The 17,809-nt window shown below is 46.0% G+C and overlaps 1 protein-coding gene across 3 annotated transcripts in view; it reads right to left on the bottom strand.

The window, feature by feature from the left end:
* Positions 1-7,939: 7,939 nt before the first annotated feature.
* LOC138513754 (membrane-spanning 4-domains subfamily A member 15-like) overlaps positions 7,940-17,809 on the bottom strand; it is a 249,455-nt gene continuing 239,585 nt past the window's right edge. For 2 of the 3 annotated variants that reach the window (XR_011281807.1, XR_011281808.1), the window contains 2 exons: positions 11,052-13,841; positions 7,940-11,020 (listed from right to left, as the gene is read on the bottom strand). Coding sequence is in view for 1 of the 3 variants with exons in the window: in XM_069628842.1 (XP_069484943.1) it covers positions 13,836-13,841 (6 nt within the window). In the remaining 2 variants the exon portion in view is untranslated. Of the gene's footprint in view, positions 13,842-17,809 lie in introns of all 3 variants that reach the window. The other variant, XM_069628842.1, reaches the window with a different exon arrangement.

The following is a 17,809-nucleotide window of genomic DNA, read 5'->3' as shown; positions in this document are numbered from 1 at the left end:
AGCTGGAGGAACAAAGTTTTATCTATACTTAACAGTTGGGATATTAGCAAACAGGAGATGGCAGATGCCCCCCTGAAAGCTGAAAAAACATTGACCCTGATGGATTGGAGTAACACTTGAGCAGAGCATTCCAAATATACATTGTTTCATTGTACTTGTTTGAGAGAGAAAGCTCTGGTAAACTTGCCTCTTTATTTGAGGAAATCTGCCAATAGAGGTTGGAGAACAATTTTCTTCAGATTACGTATGACTCTTCTCCCCATGTGTGAGATTAGCAGTTCAAGAAACACATTTTCATGCTTGGAGAGCATGTTTAGACTTTGTGAAAATTCCACTAAGACGGGAACCTTAGAACATCTGCTAATGAAGTGCCACACTCCCCAACGTAAATGTGAAATTTGTTTTGAAAAATTCTTAGAGCGCTGCAGCTACATGTCATAGTAAGAGATATGGCATAATATTAATGGGGAATCCCTAAGTTTATGTATTGCAGTGTTGACATTTGTAATCAACATTTTAGACCTAGAAAGCAGCACATTTGACGACATAAACATATATTGCACATATTACTTACTGTAATCATATTTCTGATGCTTGTATCTGCTTAGATTTACATGCTTTGCACAGGCCGACATCTAGTGGTAGGTGCAAAGTATACCAACATCCTACACAATGTCTTCACAAACTGGGGGTTTCCAAACCTAGACCTCTTTGCTACACAAGAGAACGCACAATGCCACGACTATGCATCTAGGTTTCCCCAAACATAATCCAAGGGGAACGCTCTGTTAATCAGCTGGTCAGGGTGATTTGTGTCCCCTTTTCTCCCAACTCTGCTTCTTAACAGGATAGTCCACAAGCTAGACCAGGAACAAGTAAGTTTAATCCCGATAGCTCTTATGTGGGCGTGACAAACCTGGTTTTCACACCTACTAAAAATGGCTTTGTCCTGCAATGAAACTGCCATGCCCATACAAAATGTGACAGAACCAAGGGACAATGCTCCACCCATGACCTCAAACGCTGCTCTTTGCAGCTTGGCTCCTGAGGTCATAGAGTTTGGTTATTTAAACCTAAACCAAAGGTGTATGGACATTTTAAAGGAAGCACGCAAACCTAACACAAGACACTGTTATTTTAACAAATGGAAACGCTTTGTCATATGGGGTAAAGCACGTAACAGAACCCCAATTGACTGGTCACCTTCACATATAGTACACTATTTACTATATCTCAAACTCAGGATTAGTCTTTAATTCCCTATGAGTGCACCTAGCGGCTCTCTCAACCTACACAACATCACAAAGTAATGTTTCCTGGTGGTAGGTGCCTGTGGTGAAAGCATTCATGGATGGTGTTAAATTATATCCACCAGTTTCAAATCCAACTGCAGACTGGGACTAGAAAGTTGTGCTTACAAAGCTCATGGGGGGGAGTGGGGAGGGCTTCAAGCCAATGCACAAAGCCAGTCTTAAACATCTAACATAGACAACTGCTTTCCTTGTCTTTATCACATCAATAAGGAGAACATGTGAATTACAAGCCCATCAAATGAAAGATCCTTTTGTCATTATTCACAAAAACAAAGTGGTACCATGCTATTCTCCAAAATGTATCTCAAAGTTCCAAATCAATCCATAGAACTTCCTGCTTTCTTCCAAAACCCCCAAAGAATGCAGCAGCGAGAAATCTACATTCCTTAGATGTCAGAAGGTATGCCCTGTATTACCTTCAAAGACTAAACCGCTCAGAAAAACAGTTTGTTTGTATCTCTATCCGCAGGAAGAGAGGGGGTCCCATCTCTAAAACGGCCATCTCAAAATGGATTGTCAGATGCATCCAACTTTGTTATTCTCTTGCTAAGAAAACATTACCCTTCAAGCCCAAAGGACACTCAACTCTGGGCACAGATGCTACTCTAGCTTTCATTGCAAATATCCCGTTAGATGCCATTTGCAAAGCTGCCACTTGGAGTTCTGTTCATAGCTTCATACAACACTAGTGTTTACATACTCATTCTAAAGGTGACACACAGGTGGGTCAGGCAGTGTTAAAACATCCTTTTGCCGCTCTACTTTCAAAAAGCCCACCACCGTCTCCAAGTACTGCTCACTAATCTATGCAAAGCATGCGATTTTAAACAGATCGACAAGCCTCAGAAAGCATACATGACTTTCCATAATCTTATTTCTGATGCGTGCATCTGCTTAGATTCACATGCGCCCACCTTTCCTCCCCTCTTGGAGATGAAGGTTCTAGGGCAAATCATAGGTTTAACACCTCATCACAATTTACCTATTCTCAACGCATATACTCCATACTCCCTCATTTCAGAAACAAAGCAATCCGAGGGACCTCGATGCATGAGGGATCATGGGTACAGTAGACGTCACTAGGGATAATATTACAAACACAACCAGTTGATGTCCCTTTATCAATCTTCTAAAACAACATATGCAATACTTTGCACCTACCACCAGATGCCGGCCTATTCAAAGCATGTGATTCCAAGTAGATCCACAAATCTCAGAAATGTTTATAAGTCTCACTTGAATGGAACAAAATAGGTAAGTAAGAAATAAATACTTGCAGCTTTATCTAAATACTCTGTAGAGAAGAAATGCCATTAAAATAGCATTAACTAAAAGTAAAACAACAAATGCTTGGACTGTATATTTGCTTTCTCTTAATAGCTTAGCATATAAAGTTCTCTTCTATTTAAGAGCTACAACTATGGGTCAGACTAATGGGCACATGTCTGAACTTTCTAAATCTTAAATTTAAAATCGCATCATTATATTCACCCACACAGGATAATATTGCACAGAGGATCCACTGACAGGTCCTATAACTGAATTCTAAAGGAAGACAAAACCTTTAAAACCAAGTTTGACTAAACAACAACAAGGGGTGAACACCCTCAACAAAATATAAGGTAATGCCCATTATCCTTATTTACCATCTAGCTATCAACAATCAAGTGTTCTCTTCCACCTTTCTGTAAATGATCACCTTTTCTCCTAAAAAAACCTTTTCTTTCATTGTTTTGTTTATTTACAGCTTTTTCTCTCCTGATGAACCATAGTATAAACTATGGGTAAACACGTGTCGAGAGAGGGATTGAAATATATAATGTATGAAATGAATACAGATTTTGACTTTGGAAATATAAGATACTGTATGATATAAAATAACCAATTTGTATGACCAACCTTGATCTTTGGAATAACAGGATGTTGTATTACAAACAATACAATGAATCTGCACAACATAGGACTAAACCTAATTTAAACACCACAATCAAGTCTGAAATTGAATTCTTTCTCTTCTGAAGGACTGTGAGCGCACAATTGTTACTAACCTGAAAATAAACATCTTATACATATTAATAGCCTTACAGATTTCTAATTTGTTTTCTCTAACTTGTTCTAGGTTTTATAATTGTGAAAGTTGTGATTGTAAACCACAGCACAAACAAGCATTTTATATAATAACTATAATCACTAGATTTGGGGAGAGGGCAGGGTATGAGAATGCACCATTATCTCCCAGGCACAAGCTATGGAACTGGACAAGTGTGTCAGGGAGGTGGTAAAAGAATGGGCTATCATTTCTCATGGACAGGCATACATTTATTTACATAGCATATAAAGAGAAGTATAATGGCAGGGCATTAATGAACTTTACAATGATTGTCAAAGCATAGCAATAAAGAAACTAGAAGAACATTAACAAATATATATGTCATAATAATACTGGAGTGCTGCAACTGAAAACATATGGTGGTTAGAGATGTGTGCAGTTAGATGAAGCAGTTCAGATGGAAAAGTGGTTTATTTATCCATAATGTAATTGAATTTCCCATTAGACTGATCAGAGTGGGCCCACGTTCTACAGGTAAGCGGCACGTGGGAAAGAGAAAGGTCATCCACCAGCCTAGTTGAGGTTATATTTTGCTACTGAGAGGGAACATTTTAGTTTAGGGATCAAATGCTGCAGCCTTTGTACTCAGGATATAGATTAACAGTTCGATCCTAGCCTGTTCAATTGAGTGAATTCTGAATATTTGATCTCAATTCCAAAAGAATCATTGCTTGCATGTTAGTTGTAAGTTGATCAGCAAAGTGGGCGTGCTTAATAATTCTATAGGAGCTTTAAAAAGGATGAAACATGTTCCTTCTCTTTTCTTTGCAAGTGGCTTGTAGAAGACAGTCATGAGTTCAGTCAAATGCACAAGGATTTGCTTAACGACCTAATCTTTGTTGTTTGGCTAAAGGAAGCATGCTACAGCAGGATCAGTGCTAGGTCTGTAGCCAAGTTGGGTTCTAGTCCTATTACAAGGTTTTAATTGGTGGGAGAAAGCCAGTTCCCAACAGCCATTGCTTTATTATAGACAGAATGAGCAAGGGGCTTGATTTCGTCTGTGCACAACATTCTTAATTATAACTAGGGAGGACCAGTGCACTGTATCTCAGAATGGACTTGTACACACTGCGCCTACAAAAGCATAAGAGATGGTACATATGCCTGATTGAGTCCAGAGGTGAGGGGCCTATATTTTGACCAATGCTCTCTGAAAATTAACGATTAGCACAGCAAGGAGTGGACCCCTCCATGTCTTTTAGAGGCTTGAGGTATTGTCAAAAGAGGCTGAGGTCCAAAAACCAAGACCACTCAATTTCCAGCAACAGAACTAATTCTTCAAGGACAGCAAAGAATACCAATTCTCCTCTGTGGTAATGTGGGAATCCTGAACGATGCTAGTCAAGACAGCATTAGTCAGGACACACTCTGACCATTTGCTCAAGATGACCCACTAGATGGTTTTCCATACAAAGGGGAAGTTAGATGATGGATATTAGCCCCCCAGGTTTAGTGGATTCCAGTTGGGCTTCTCCGTTAAAGGGAGCATTTAAGAGGTGGCAGTATTTGCTACAAGGGTGAGTGTGTGAACAGATGGAGAAAGATTGTCAAATCGGTATACCTCCCACAACGACACAACGTCAATGAAGAAAAAGGATTAGAGGACATGTAAACGTTTACCATCCAGTGGCGAGTGCAGACACTAGATAAGAGTGCTAGAGCGGGCCATCAAATCCCACTCCTATGTACTGGGAGTGGACAAGGAGGACAACATTATAAGTTATTCACCAGAGTGACTAACATACTCTTAGTCCTTTTAGTCCCCTTTACTCCATACTGCATGGGTGTCCCTTCCAGGGGACAGGAGATGGAACCTTTTTCACCAGAAAAAACCTTCTTCCACTTTAAATTTAGAGGTGCGCGGGGGTGCGGCCCTGGGAGCATGGGCTGCCCTGACTCTGCCCTCCAGCGCCACACCTCAGTCCCCATATACGCGTCGACAATAGATTAACATTGCCCAATGACACCAGTTTTATTAGGGGGGGATGTTGGTACGTATGCAGGAAAGGGGACTAACAAGTACATTAGTCACTACTGTGAGTAACTTATACTCTTACAATGCCGTCCCCTTTCCTCCATACTGCATGGGCGATTACAACTGAGTGTAGCCCCAGGGTGGAGAGGAGATCCTCCTTAAGCAAAAAGGTTTCTAAGAACTGCATACCCGAAAGCCACATCTGATCTAGAGCCAGCATCCAAACAGTAGTGCTTGCAGAAAGCCGAAGGGGTGGCCCATGAGGCAGCCCTGCTTATGGCTTGCAGGGGACATGCCGCTGGAATGCGATGGCCGTTGCCTTGGCTCTGACCGCGTGGGCGTACATGTTGGCCGGCAGTGGCTTATGCTGTCCCTCGTAAGCTTCCTTGATGGCTTATACATCCAAGGGGCTAGGGAGGCCTGATACCCCGGTCTTGATCCACCGAAGGGGACAAAAAGTATGTTCGACTTGCGGAAGCCCTTCGTCCTGTCTAAGTAGAATTTTAGGGCATGCCTGACATCTAGGCAGTGCAGAACTCTGTGCCTCATCTTTGGGCTCAGCAAAAAACGTAGGCATCACTATTTCTTCATTCAGATGGAACGCAGAAGGCACCTCAGGCCGTCTTAATGGTGACCAGGCTGATGTCCGCGGATGCCATTGGTTCAAACAGTTTGTGCGCCAGGGCACCCAGAACTATGTTAAGGTCCCACAACGGGTGTGGCCTCTTGATGGGTGGATGGAGTCTGGCGAGTCCCGTCAAATGTTTCTTGACAATCAGGTTGAAAGAGGAAAAGACCTCCTCCTACGAATTTCTGTAGGCCCTCATGGCTGCCAAGTAAGTGCAGCAAGTGTCCACATGCACGCCTGAATGGGCGAGGTGAGCCGAGAAGGAGAGCACGTCGTCCAAGGTACATGCAAGGGGGTTGATATCCTTAGAGTCTGCCCAGTGGCAGAACCTGGTCCACTTGCTCTTATACTGGGCCCTGGTAGCTTTGCTCCTGGGGCCCTGTAGGATCTCTAGATTAGCCTGGGAAAGGCAGAGGTGACCTTGAGTGACCTGCTCAGGAACCACGCTGTGAGGGCTAGTTTCTGTGGAGCGGGGTGGATGACCCTGCCCCCCTTCTGCGCCAGAAGATGTGCTGGGCCAAGTGGAAGGCGAATGGGCAGCCTCTCCGAGAGGCTGAACAGCTCCGAGAACCATGGCCTGGCTGGCCACCACGGGGCTATTAGAATGATGCTGAGGTGGCGAGACTCCTTGAACGTGTATATCGCTGTGCATCAGTGGTGTGGGCGGGCAGGCGTATGCTGTCATTCCGTCCCACCGAATCTGGAATGCATCGCCCAGGGAGCCCGTGCCCTGTCCCTGCCAGGCGGTGAACAGTTGCCATTTCCTGTTGTCCCAGGAGGCAAAGAGGTCCACCTTGGAGTGACCCCATTTGCTGAAGATCTCCCGCAGTACTAGGTCATTCAACTGCCACTCATAGCGCTCCCAGTCTGCTGAGCCTGTCTGCCTCCAGGGTGGATTCCCCCGGCAGGTGTACAGCTGTGAGGTGTTGTTCTCCAGGGCCCATTCCCACATGCTGACTGCCAGTCTGCACAGTGGAGGGGATCTGGTACCTCCCTGCTTGTTGACATAGAACATGCTGGTCGAGTTGTCTGTCTGAATGAGGACGACCATGCCCACCTATTACCAGCAGGAAGGCTCTGAGGGCCAGCAGATGGCCTTCAGTTCCAGCCAATTGATGTGGTACCCCTGCCCCAGCCGGGTCCAGGTGCCATGGAAGCAGTGGTTGTCCACGGTGGCCCCCCCAACCCTCGAGAGAGGAGTCCGTGGCGATGGTGACCTGTGGGGTAGGTTGCCGGAAAGGCTTGCCTGTCCGCAGGTTGCAGTCCCTGGAGGTCCGGGTGAAGCGACGGAGGAATGTTGATCATCTCCGACTGGGAGCCTCACTCCTGGTTCCAAGATGCTGCAAAGTGCAGCTGTTTCCTCCTCATCCTGAGTCTCATGTGTGGGACGGCCAAAAGGACTGCTGCCATGAGACCCAGTAGGTGTTGGTACCACCAGGCCAAGGTCACTTCTCTGCTGAGGAAGTGCACCGTGGCCCTCTTGATGGCTGTGATCTTGTGGTCCGAGGGAAATACCTTCTCGGGGCATGTGTCCCAAGTGAGGCCTAAGAAGGTCAGTCTCTTAGTAGGCTGCAGCTGCGACTTCTTGAGGTTGAGTGAAAAACCCAGCTTGTGCAGTGTGTTCATAGAGCGTGGGAAGTGTGGTGCACCGCATCCGGATTGTCGCCCTGACGAGCCAGTCATCGAGTTATGTGTAGATGTGGTGGCCCGAGACCTGAGGAGGGCTGCCACTGTGTTCATCAGCCTGGTAAAGACCTTGGGGCTGAGTTGAGGCCGAAAGGAAGCACCTTCTATTGAAAATGGTAGCCTTCAGATCCAGGAAGCACATCCAGTCTCCCTTGCACAATGTCTCCGCTATCAAAGCTGGCGTAACCATCTTGAATTTTTGTAGAGGTAGGGAGAGGTTGAGGGTGGAAAGGTCCAGCACAACTCTCAGGCTGGTCTGGTTCTTTTTCTGAATGGTGAAAATCCTGGAGTAAAAGCCCAAGCCTAGCTGGGAGGCTGGGCCTTCCTCCACTGCCTGGCTCTCGACGAGCAAAAGGATCTCCACCAAAAGGGTTGCTGTCCCAACCTGTGGGAGCAGAGGGGAAGAGGGAGGAGAGGCTGGGATAGGAAGGCGGTACCATGTGGATACTACAGAGAGGATCCAGTGGTCAGCAAAATGCTGGCACCAAAAATGTGCCTGGAGAGCAAGCCTGCCCCCCACTGGAGACACGTGGACCCAAAGGGGCGTGTCATGCCTTCTTTCCCTCTGAGGCTGCTGCAGAGGAGGACGACTAGAAAAAGCCCTTAATCCCCACCTTTTTTGTTGCTTGCGCCGATGTTGGGTCGGCGAACAGTCAGGCTGCCTGGACCTCCGCTCTTGGAAGCCGTGGAACCCTCCGTATGTATGCCCCTTGTCAGAGCGCTGATGTGACTGGGTGTATGTTTTGGGTGTGGTCTTTATAAGGATGAATAAAGACTTGGCCGTTCGTGAACTGTTTCTTTTTGTCCAGCTCCTTGTCTGTGGTGGAGTGGAAGAGTTCACCCCCTTCGAACAGAAGGTCTAAAATGTGTTCCTGGACATCCGGGTTGAATTTAGTAGCACAGAGCTAGGCTTTTCTTCTCATGTCCGTGGCAATGCAGATAGTCCGGCCAGAGGTGTCAATGTGGGCCACTGTGGACTCCCTGATGTCTTGTGCCACCATCTTGGCCTCTGCCAGTTCCGCCTTGTAACGTGATTGGCTCTCCGCCGGAAGCTCTGGGAGGAATTCTGCAATTTCCCGCCAAAGCCTCTGGTTAACGGCTGTCAGCCTGGCATCCGTGCGGGATTGACCAAGATGCAGGGACGTGTTGGAATACAGTTTCTTCCTAGGCCTCCAAGATCTTGTACTCCTTGCCTAGCAGTGCCGCAGAGGAAGAGGCAGAGGACAACTGCGGCTTGGAGTATAGTGATGCTGCAGTGATCACCAAAGAGTGCAGATGAGAGTGGGCAGATAGCAAGAGTGTATCCCCCTCTATCACACAAGCACAATCCCTCTTTTTTCCTTCACTCGCTACACTGAAAAAGAAGTCTCCAAGGTCATACAAGACCTCAAGGCCACCTCTTGTCCCGATGAAGACTGTCCGACAAGTATCTTTAAGGAGTCCACTGACACTTTGGTTCCTTGGATTACCAAACTGATAAATCTATCCTTTGATGAAGGTCTAATACCGGACCTGCTGAATCTGCATGGATAACACCTTTATTAAAGAAAGAAAACCTGGATCCCACCAATAATGACAACTATAGGCCCATAACAAACGTGCCTTTTATCCTTAAGATATTAGACAAACTGGCATATTTCCAGTTACAGGCTCACGCCGAGGAACATAAAATCCTCGGCACCCGGCAGTCGGGTTATAGAGCTAGTCATGGAACCGAGACGGCCATGCTTGATCTTAAATCTACCCGGGCAGGTATAGCAGACAAAAACCAAGCCGCTCTGCTCATGCTATTTGACCTCTCCGCAGCCTTTGACCTGGTTGATCACAGCTTACTTGTGTCTAGGCTCGGAGAGGTCACCAACTGTTCCACGACAGCATCCAGATGGATAGCCTCCTTTTTAGGCCCCAGAATGGTTAAGGTATGTGTAGGTAATAATCACTACTCCCCCATTTCTCAGACTTGTGGAGTTCCACAGGGCTCCTGTTTGTTGCCCCTACTCTTTAATCTATATATCCGCCTCCTTCTCGATCTTTTGAGTAAACTGGGAGTTCAATATACGAATTACGCTGACGACACGCAGGTTGTGATACAACTGAGTGGTCTATACAGCAAAGACACTGAAATCATTAACTACATATATAAAGCCATCCAGGACTGGATGGCCTGCAACTCATTGGCTTTAAATGACAAAAAGACCGAGCTCCTGATAGTGTCTTCCAAAAGCACTCAGACTAAACTTGACTCTAACTACGCCAGTTTTCCTATTGCGGATAACATTATCACTGTCCAAAAGAAAGTGAAGACCCTAGGAGTTGTTCTGGATGAAGAGCTATCCATGAAATCTCAGGTCTCTAGCATAAGGTCCAGCTGTGGACAAATTAACAAGCGAATAGGATATATCCGCCCATTTATCACTGAAAAAAACTGCGCTCTTCTATCTTCAGCACTGATAAATTCTCGATTAGATTACTGCAATAGTCTTCTGTCTGGTACTACAGCCATGAAAGTCCAATCCCTACAGGTGGCCCAGAACAATGCTGTGTGCACTATATTCAACCAATCTCGCCGCACCCACATCACCACCTTTAGGAAGAAACTTCACTGGCTCCCAGTAAAACATCATATTACACATAAGGTGTTGACCACTACGCACAAATGCCTGAGCCTTAGCAACCCCATATATTTGTTTGATCGCATTATCATTAAGTTTAATAAGATGAACCTTCGCTCATCCACAGCCGTCGTTCTCAAACACTCCAGATTTAGGACAGCTAAGTTTGGGGGTACCACCCTTGATGTACAGGGACCTCTTCTCTGGAACGCACTACCAGCTCGGATACGGCAGATCCAAAGCTACACTGCGTTGAAACAGGCCATAAAAACTCACTTTTTTAACCCAGAATAATTTTCTCTTGGTCAGACGCTTCTTTCTGCCCTGTCCTTTGTTTGTCTTTGTTCTTTGTGTGCGCCCTGAGGCCCACGGGCATGTGGCGCGTTACAAAAATTAAAATAATAATAATAAAAATAACAATAACCTGCCTGTACTTGGCGCACAGGCGTCGATTGACTGGCTGGACGAAGTGGGGCTTGAACCAGCCCCTTTTGGCCAAGACGACCACGTCCTTCTGCATCGGGATCCCCGTTCTTGCTGTGGGACGCAGCGCGAGGACTTTGGCAAGGACCCCCACTGCTGGGTGCTCAACCTCGGGCTGAGGAAGGCCCGAGTACTCTGCCAGTCCTGCAAGATGTTAGTGGAAGGCCTTAGCTGATAACGTGCATCACGGTCCTCCTCCTCATCTGTGTCCACCTGAGGGTTCCTCCTCCTCATCCGTGTCCACCTGAGGGTCCCGTTGGCCAGGCACCGGTGGAGGGGTGCTGGGAGCCAAAGGTTGGGGTGTGGAGACCGGAGCTGGAGGCTGCAGCGAAGGCTGGTACGGAACCGCCTGCACAAGCGGTTGGGGGCCGCAGCGGGCAGCTGAGGTGGCACAGGGTCAGGGGCGCCTGAACTGGGGCCTGCAGCGCCGTAGGCATTGGCGGGAGCACATCCCTGATGGCGCCCCTGAGGATGATACAACCGAGGAGATTTCATGAGCCCAAGGAACCTTTCAAAAAAATCTGTCCTCACAGGCCAGACTGGTAGGCGATATTTGATGGGGTAGCGGGCGGCTGCTGGAGCCGTTGTGTGCCGTGCCCGTATGGACGCAGCGTGAACCTACCTTGCGCAAATGAAGGATAGGCTGTAGGCCACATACTTGGTTGACACCAGTCCCACCTTGACACACGTTCCTCCACCTGCTGCCTGCCTTGGTGCGGTATCGGGCAGAGGTCAGGAATGTCTGGAATGGCAGACATTTTGTTGAGCTGCCTTCCACGTGCCTGCGTCGTGTTGCTTGACTCACTGGGACCCGCCCTGCCCCGGATTCTTGAGTGTGGATCATTCAGGCCGAGGCCTGGTAGGTGCTTCGACCACGGTGGATATGCCGATAGAACTGCGTATAGGCACCCCCTCGGACATGTTGTCAGTACTAGGGCGTGGAACCTCTGGTGAAAACCCGGTGAAAGAACCTTCTGGTCCCTCAGCACTGTCACCAGGAGGATCTACTGACCCCTCTGCCTATCAGCTGGTAGCTGATATAGCCTCGGTACTCGTGCTGGTAAGAGGACTTGAGCGGTCCCTCTCACGCGGGCGAGTCCTTGGAAAGGAGTCTCCCTTGAGGGGTGCACTGGAAAAGAGCAGCCCTACCTTGGGCTTGGGTCAATGATAGACGAAGTTCTTTGGAGGCGATCTCTGGAAGAGCTCCCGCCACCTGGCTAGCCCGTTCTTCAGAGACCTCGAGGAGAGCGCGTTGCACGCAGTACAAGCTTGCCAGCCGTGGTCTGGGCCAAGACAGCGTAGACAGAGGGAGTCGGGGTCTTTAGTTGGAAAGAGCCCATTGCAGGATGGACACCTGCTGAACCCTTTAGAAGTCGACATGCGACAGGGAGGAGCGTGATGCCTTAGGACCGAGTACCTGAATGATAAAAAGACAAAAAAGACAGACGAGAAGAAGTATCTGCACGTGGAATTACATGGCCAAAGCCAAACGCATGAGCGCTGGTAAAATTGGCCCATTCCCGTAGACGTGGAAAAGGCGACTGAGGTGTGGTGCTGGAGTGCGGAGTCAGGGGGAAGAGAGTTTTTTCTGGTGAAAAAGGTCCGTCTCCCATCCCTTGGAAGGGACGCCCATGTAGTATGGAGGAAAGGGGACAGGACGTAAGAGTACAGATGGTCTTCAACTCCTGGTAACACAATGAAGTAGATGACAGCAGTAAAACAATAGATGGCTTTGACCTCTCGGTGATCGCGGTCCTGCTTTAAAGAGTGGGGCGTTTAAAAGACAGGACCTTAATCTTACAGTTAATGTTAATGGGATTAAAAATGGGGGTCACAAAATGAACCATTACCTTTTAGAGAGGGTCACTAAACCTAAATTGTTTTTGCACAGTACGAGGGAGTGGATTTCTTTTCACACTGGGAACTGGAAATTATAGAGAAACGGCGTGGACTTTATGACTAGAGTGAGCAGGTACATCGTTCTCCCCCGGTTAATTGGAGTAGTTTAAGAAGGTACATAGGAGTAACTAGAGTGCACTACCACCCAAAACTAAACACATTACCAACTGGAAATCGGCAGGTTTTAAGGCCCTTCTGAGGGCCCCGTAATTGAAAGTGAAATGCACGTTTTATAAGACATTCCCATGGGAAGAAGCCAGATTGGGGAAAGCCTGACGGCTCCTTTGTTTATATCTAAGGTGAACGACAGTCAAATGATATTTGGCACTGCAGTTAAAGTCAGGAGTGAGCGATGAATAAGAGGGTGGCGTTTTCACATTTTATTGACAGGCACTGGGATTAGGTAAGTAGAGTGAGAGGTTGTAGTTTTCTATTTTTTAAGGCAGACAACAGGACTGATTGAAGAGTAGTGTTTTGCCACCTACTGAAGCAGAGGGACAGGTTTTCAGCTTTTGGTGACAGCCAATGGGACTAGGGATGTGAGAGAGTGTAGGTTTCACATTCTAGTAAAAACCTCTTGGATTGGGTGAGCACAGAAAGAAGGGGTGGTCTTCTCCACATGAAAAGCACTTTGGCCAGCACACAAGAGTGTAAGGCTGAGGAGTTAATCTCTCAGCGACAGGCAGTGGGGTTGCATGCATTTCCTTCTGATAAAAACAGATCATAAAATAATCCAGTCCCGGAGGTTTGGCTGCATGGCTCCTGCTCAGATGACCAGATCTACGGTCAGCCAATTGCCACAGGTGTGAACCGAGAGAGCACTTGGGATTTTGCTAGAGTGCTAGGTAGTGAACACAACAGCCTTCTGGGGACTCTAATCGGATAACCAATCCTTTGTGTCATGTATTGTCAATAGGCCTGTGTGCCTCATACATAAAAACATAGAGTTCAAAGGCTTCCACTACAGGATTTCCACTCTTCTCCAATCATGTTCATTTTGCTGCCACAGCCACCATGACGCTCCCAGAAAAGAACCTCAGAAAGGTTGGTTAATTACTGAAATATAGGTGTTATTGTGGCACTGGTAAGATTGCCACCGCCCAACGAGGGATAGCAAGATGTGTGCTTCTTAGTTCTGAAAAAGAACAAGAGAAAAGAATTCCAGTTAAAACATAAATGTACGCTATAACCCCTTTTTAGCCACCAAGCCCAAGAAGTACGAGGAACTTGAATATCAAGGCCTCACCTTGGACTTTCTTGTGAGTGAAAGCCATGACTCCCATCTAACTACAGACATGAACGGTTCTGCAAGGGTGTAGGATCCGGGGGGCGATGAGAGGAACATACCTCCCTACATTCCAGAGTACATTAAGATGCGCCCCATCACCCATATTCGAGCTGTGCCTTACAGTCAAATTGGATAGGGAACTAATGGGGTATTCACTTTTAAGCACAGAGTCACTGGTTAAGTTAGCATGTCGTTCACAGCCTTTGAAAACAGGTTATCCATCTGCTGCCGTGGCATTTGCATCTAACTCTGTGTGAAAGATTAAGGAGGGTGCGTATGATGTGAGAGGGGAGTCTTCGCTGTGACTGCAAGTGTGCAGGTTGGCTGGAAACCATATAACTTAGGTTGCTATGTCCATATATAACAAGGCACATTTTTCTCTCATTATTTGGACTTGCTTTTCTGGATGTTTAAGAAACAATTATACATTTGTAATTCAGCCCACACAGAAAGCTTTCCTGTACTTCATTTGTACATTTTTCTGTTAGCACAAAAATATTACAATATTTTATGGTCAAAGAATAAACATCTATACTTATTTAATTATACTTTGTTGTGTATAGCTCTGAACACAGAATTAATTATTCATGTATTACCAATAAAGAAAAGATGTCTGATTATCTTTCGTCTGTGTCTTTTGATGTGAAAATATGTGTTAAAATCCGACCTCAACAGACCTTGGGCCAGATTCTCAAAGTGGTGCAAGTAAAATAAAGCACCCAGAAGTTGCTCCAATCAATTATGAGTGTATGGCAAATGAATGCATGACAAGGCAAGATAAAAGAAACATTATCTTGGCAGGAGAGTGAACCAGGATATTGTGGACATCCATTGCTAGTCTGGGACCCTCACCCACAGGAAAGACTAAGGATAGAAGGGTCTGGGACCCCAGAGTTGATCAGATATACCAGGGGCTGGAGCCCTACAAGAGAAAGAAGGTGAATATATGAAATAACTGTGCCTTGGCAGGATAGCATACCAAGACCCCCAAGTATTGCAAGTCTGGGATGATTTGCACCCAAATAGAAAGCTGGAACCAAAAGGCTGTACAATCCTAAGACTGAGAAATGTGTTGTAGTAGTGTTTGGAAAACCACTTTGTGTTTTATAAAAGAGAGACTGGAAAGACATTTGTCCTTTTTGAAGCCTAGGGGAAAGGAGCAACCCCTAATATTGGAACATTATTTATTGAACATTGTTTTAAATCCTTGGGAAGCCTTGTTGGCTGAGAACATTTATATTGGTTTGATGAACACTATTTTAATTTTGAGTGAGATCATCCTTGCACCATTCTGTTAGTTTATAGAGTGAGGGACAGAACTAGGTTTTGGCGGCGTGACTGGGACAGACTTTTACTTTTGGACATAAACTGTTTTCATGAGTTCTTTTGAGGCAGGGAAATCCCTCTCAGATTTAGGGATAGAGAGGCTTTTTCCCCCAACCTTTCTTGATCAATAAAAGTCTATAGCCAAAAACATGCCACCATTGTGTCCGAGCCTTACTTCTGGTACCTCACAATTCCTAAAGATTCTCAAGAAATCTGCCCAATTTTTACACCTGTTAAAAGCAGGGAGATTCCATAGGAATCCATTGCATAGGTCTCCTGCAAATGTTAATATCTGGTCACATTTACACTACTTACAGCATGTTTGTAGAAGGAAAGAAAGTTAAGGTCATTTTGCCTGTTTTCAGACTTTTTTTTTACCACTTTGTGTTAGACAGGAGCCAAAGGTTTTTCACATATTTTTTCAGGGGGTGGTTAATGATATAAACTTATCATATGAACATTGCCCACAGGGCTTGCCTGAAGCCACCCATAGTGGTCTTTAGCAAGATAGCCTTGGGCATGTGCCCTCCAAAGCCACCTGGAGTGGCCACTGGATATGGCCTATGACACTGTTCATTGGCCAGCTCATCGCCCTAGTACAAAATGCTTCTGCACTGACCAGTGGGATGGCTTTCTGTCCTGCCAATGCCAAGCCAACCATTGTGTCTACTGGGCAAGGCTAGTGGCCATAGCCAGTGGTCACTTTGCCCTGGGCCCCCTGGAATCTACCCAAAGTGGCCACTGGCCATGGCTGACAGTCATTGCCATTGGTCACTCTGCCTGGGCCATGACCTTCGCCCATGCTTTGGGAACCCACAAGTCATCCAAAATGCATTTGAATAGTAGATTTTGCAGTTGTTGAACAAAATTTAAATCAGAGTTCACTGGTGTTTGAAAAACTGGAATAATTTGGTGTTTCACAATATACATGTTTATGGGCGTTCAAGGAAAGCAACACTTAGACCTGCAGCTTATTTACAGCTTGTGGGATTGTTTCAGTCATAATGACCCTGGGCTGTGCCTTGTCCCCCACATAATTTGACTGTCGCCTGCGCCCCTCAGGCTCTGTGTCCCTTTGAGTGCCTGGAGGACTTCTAGAGCTAGAAGTGGACTATACGACCACAATCCCAGTAGTGCTGGCAATGAACGAATCAGTAGCATTATAACAATCCACTAAACCAATCAGTCTTAGAGGTTGAAAACCATTGTATATGTTTCAGTCCCATAGGCGAAGGGTCTATGCTCTAATAGGAGTCCCATGAGCCATACAGTCTTGTAGGTGAATGTTTTCCTTCAAAGGAAACCCCCTATAGCCAATTAGTCTTTGATGAGAACCGTTCTCCGTCCTTTTCTCACATCCCAGGTGTTTCCTAGTCCCAGAAGTAAACATTACCCTGGAGCAAACCAGCATGGTCATTCCATTCCAAATCTGTATCCAAGCGTCTGAGCTCTATGCCATGCCTTTCCATTGGCAGAAGACTCCATCCTTACATCAAACTTCTGAATCTTCCTTAATGAAGAACTACCACGCATTGCTTGCACTAGCGTATCCCACCCTAAGTAGGAGTGGTGATGCCCAGCTGCCCCTTGCTCCCCATGCCTAGGAAATCAAACTTTACCTCATTGATTACATGCAGTATTCCGACACCACCCCCACACTAAATTTTAACAAATCAGTAAACTACTGCCAGAATCCCTGTGCCACATAGTAGAATAAGTGGTAGATTTTATCCTTGCACCCCTTAACTCTGAATCATTAATTTCTAAAAGTGAAATATATGGTGTTAAATTTCAGATGGCTACACCAGTTCTAGGTTATTCTGCCTCCCCTGCCCACGGTCTCACATGAGGCGCAGATGTGCTAAAAGTGAAACAAACTACTTCCAAATACAATAATCGGCACCCACCCGATCCCAAATCTATGTAGGGCAAACAAAATCCCTATATACGATAAAAGATCTTGACATGCCCCAACGCCAAGTCATCTATTCCAAGTGGCATAATACAATGGGCCTGATTTACAAAGTGTTTTTCAATGGGATTATGCCATTGTAAAACGCTTTTGTAAATCAGGCCGAGTAGGTCTACTTTTTAAGAGTATTAATGCACAGAGCAGACCACCATCGTTGGGTTCCCACCAAGCAATTGTCATTAAATCGGAAAAACGTAGTGGGGGGAAATAGTGTAAACATATCCCTTTACTCCTTTTTTCCCCCACTACACTTTGGAAAAAGTAAAAGTGTCTCAAACAATTGCATGAGACTTTTACAATGGATTCTTATAGAATCGGTTTGCTTTAGTAGGTGCTACAAACAGGAGGATTACATTTGAATCCATAGGGCTTACATTAGCATGACAGTCGTCATGCTGGTGTAAAACAAAACGCTTTTGCATGCCTAGAGGGAATGCAAGCAAGGCAGGAATGTGCATCCAGTTCTCTGCCCCACTCCAAAAATAAAGAAAATCCCCATAGCATTAAAAAAGGTGTT

The sequence above is a fragment of the Ambystoma mexicanum genome, chromosome 12 (genome assembly GCF_040938575.1).
Source record: "Ambystoma mexicanum isolate Mex_15411 chromosome 12, UKY_AmexF1_1, whole genome shotgun sequence".
NCBI classification, from domain to species: domain Eukaryota; kingdom Metazoa; phylum Chordata; class Amphibia; order Caudata; family Ambystomatidae; genus Ambystoma; species Ambystoma mexicanum.
This window is presented reverse-complemented; position numbering and strand designations above follow the sequence as displayed.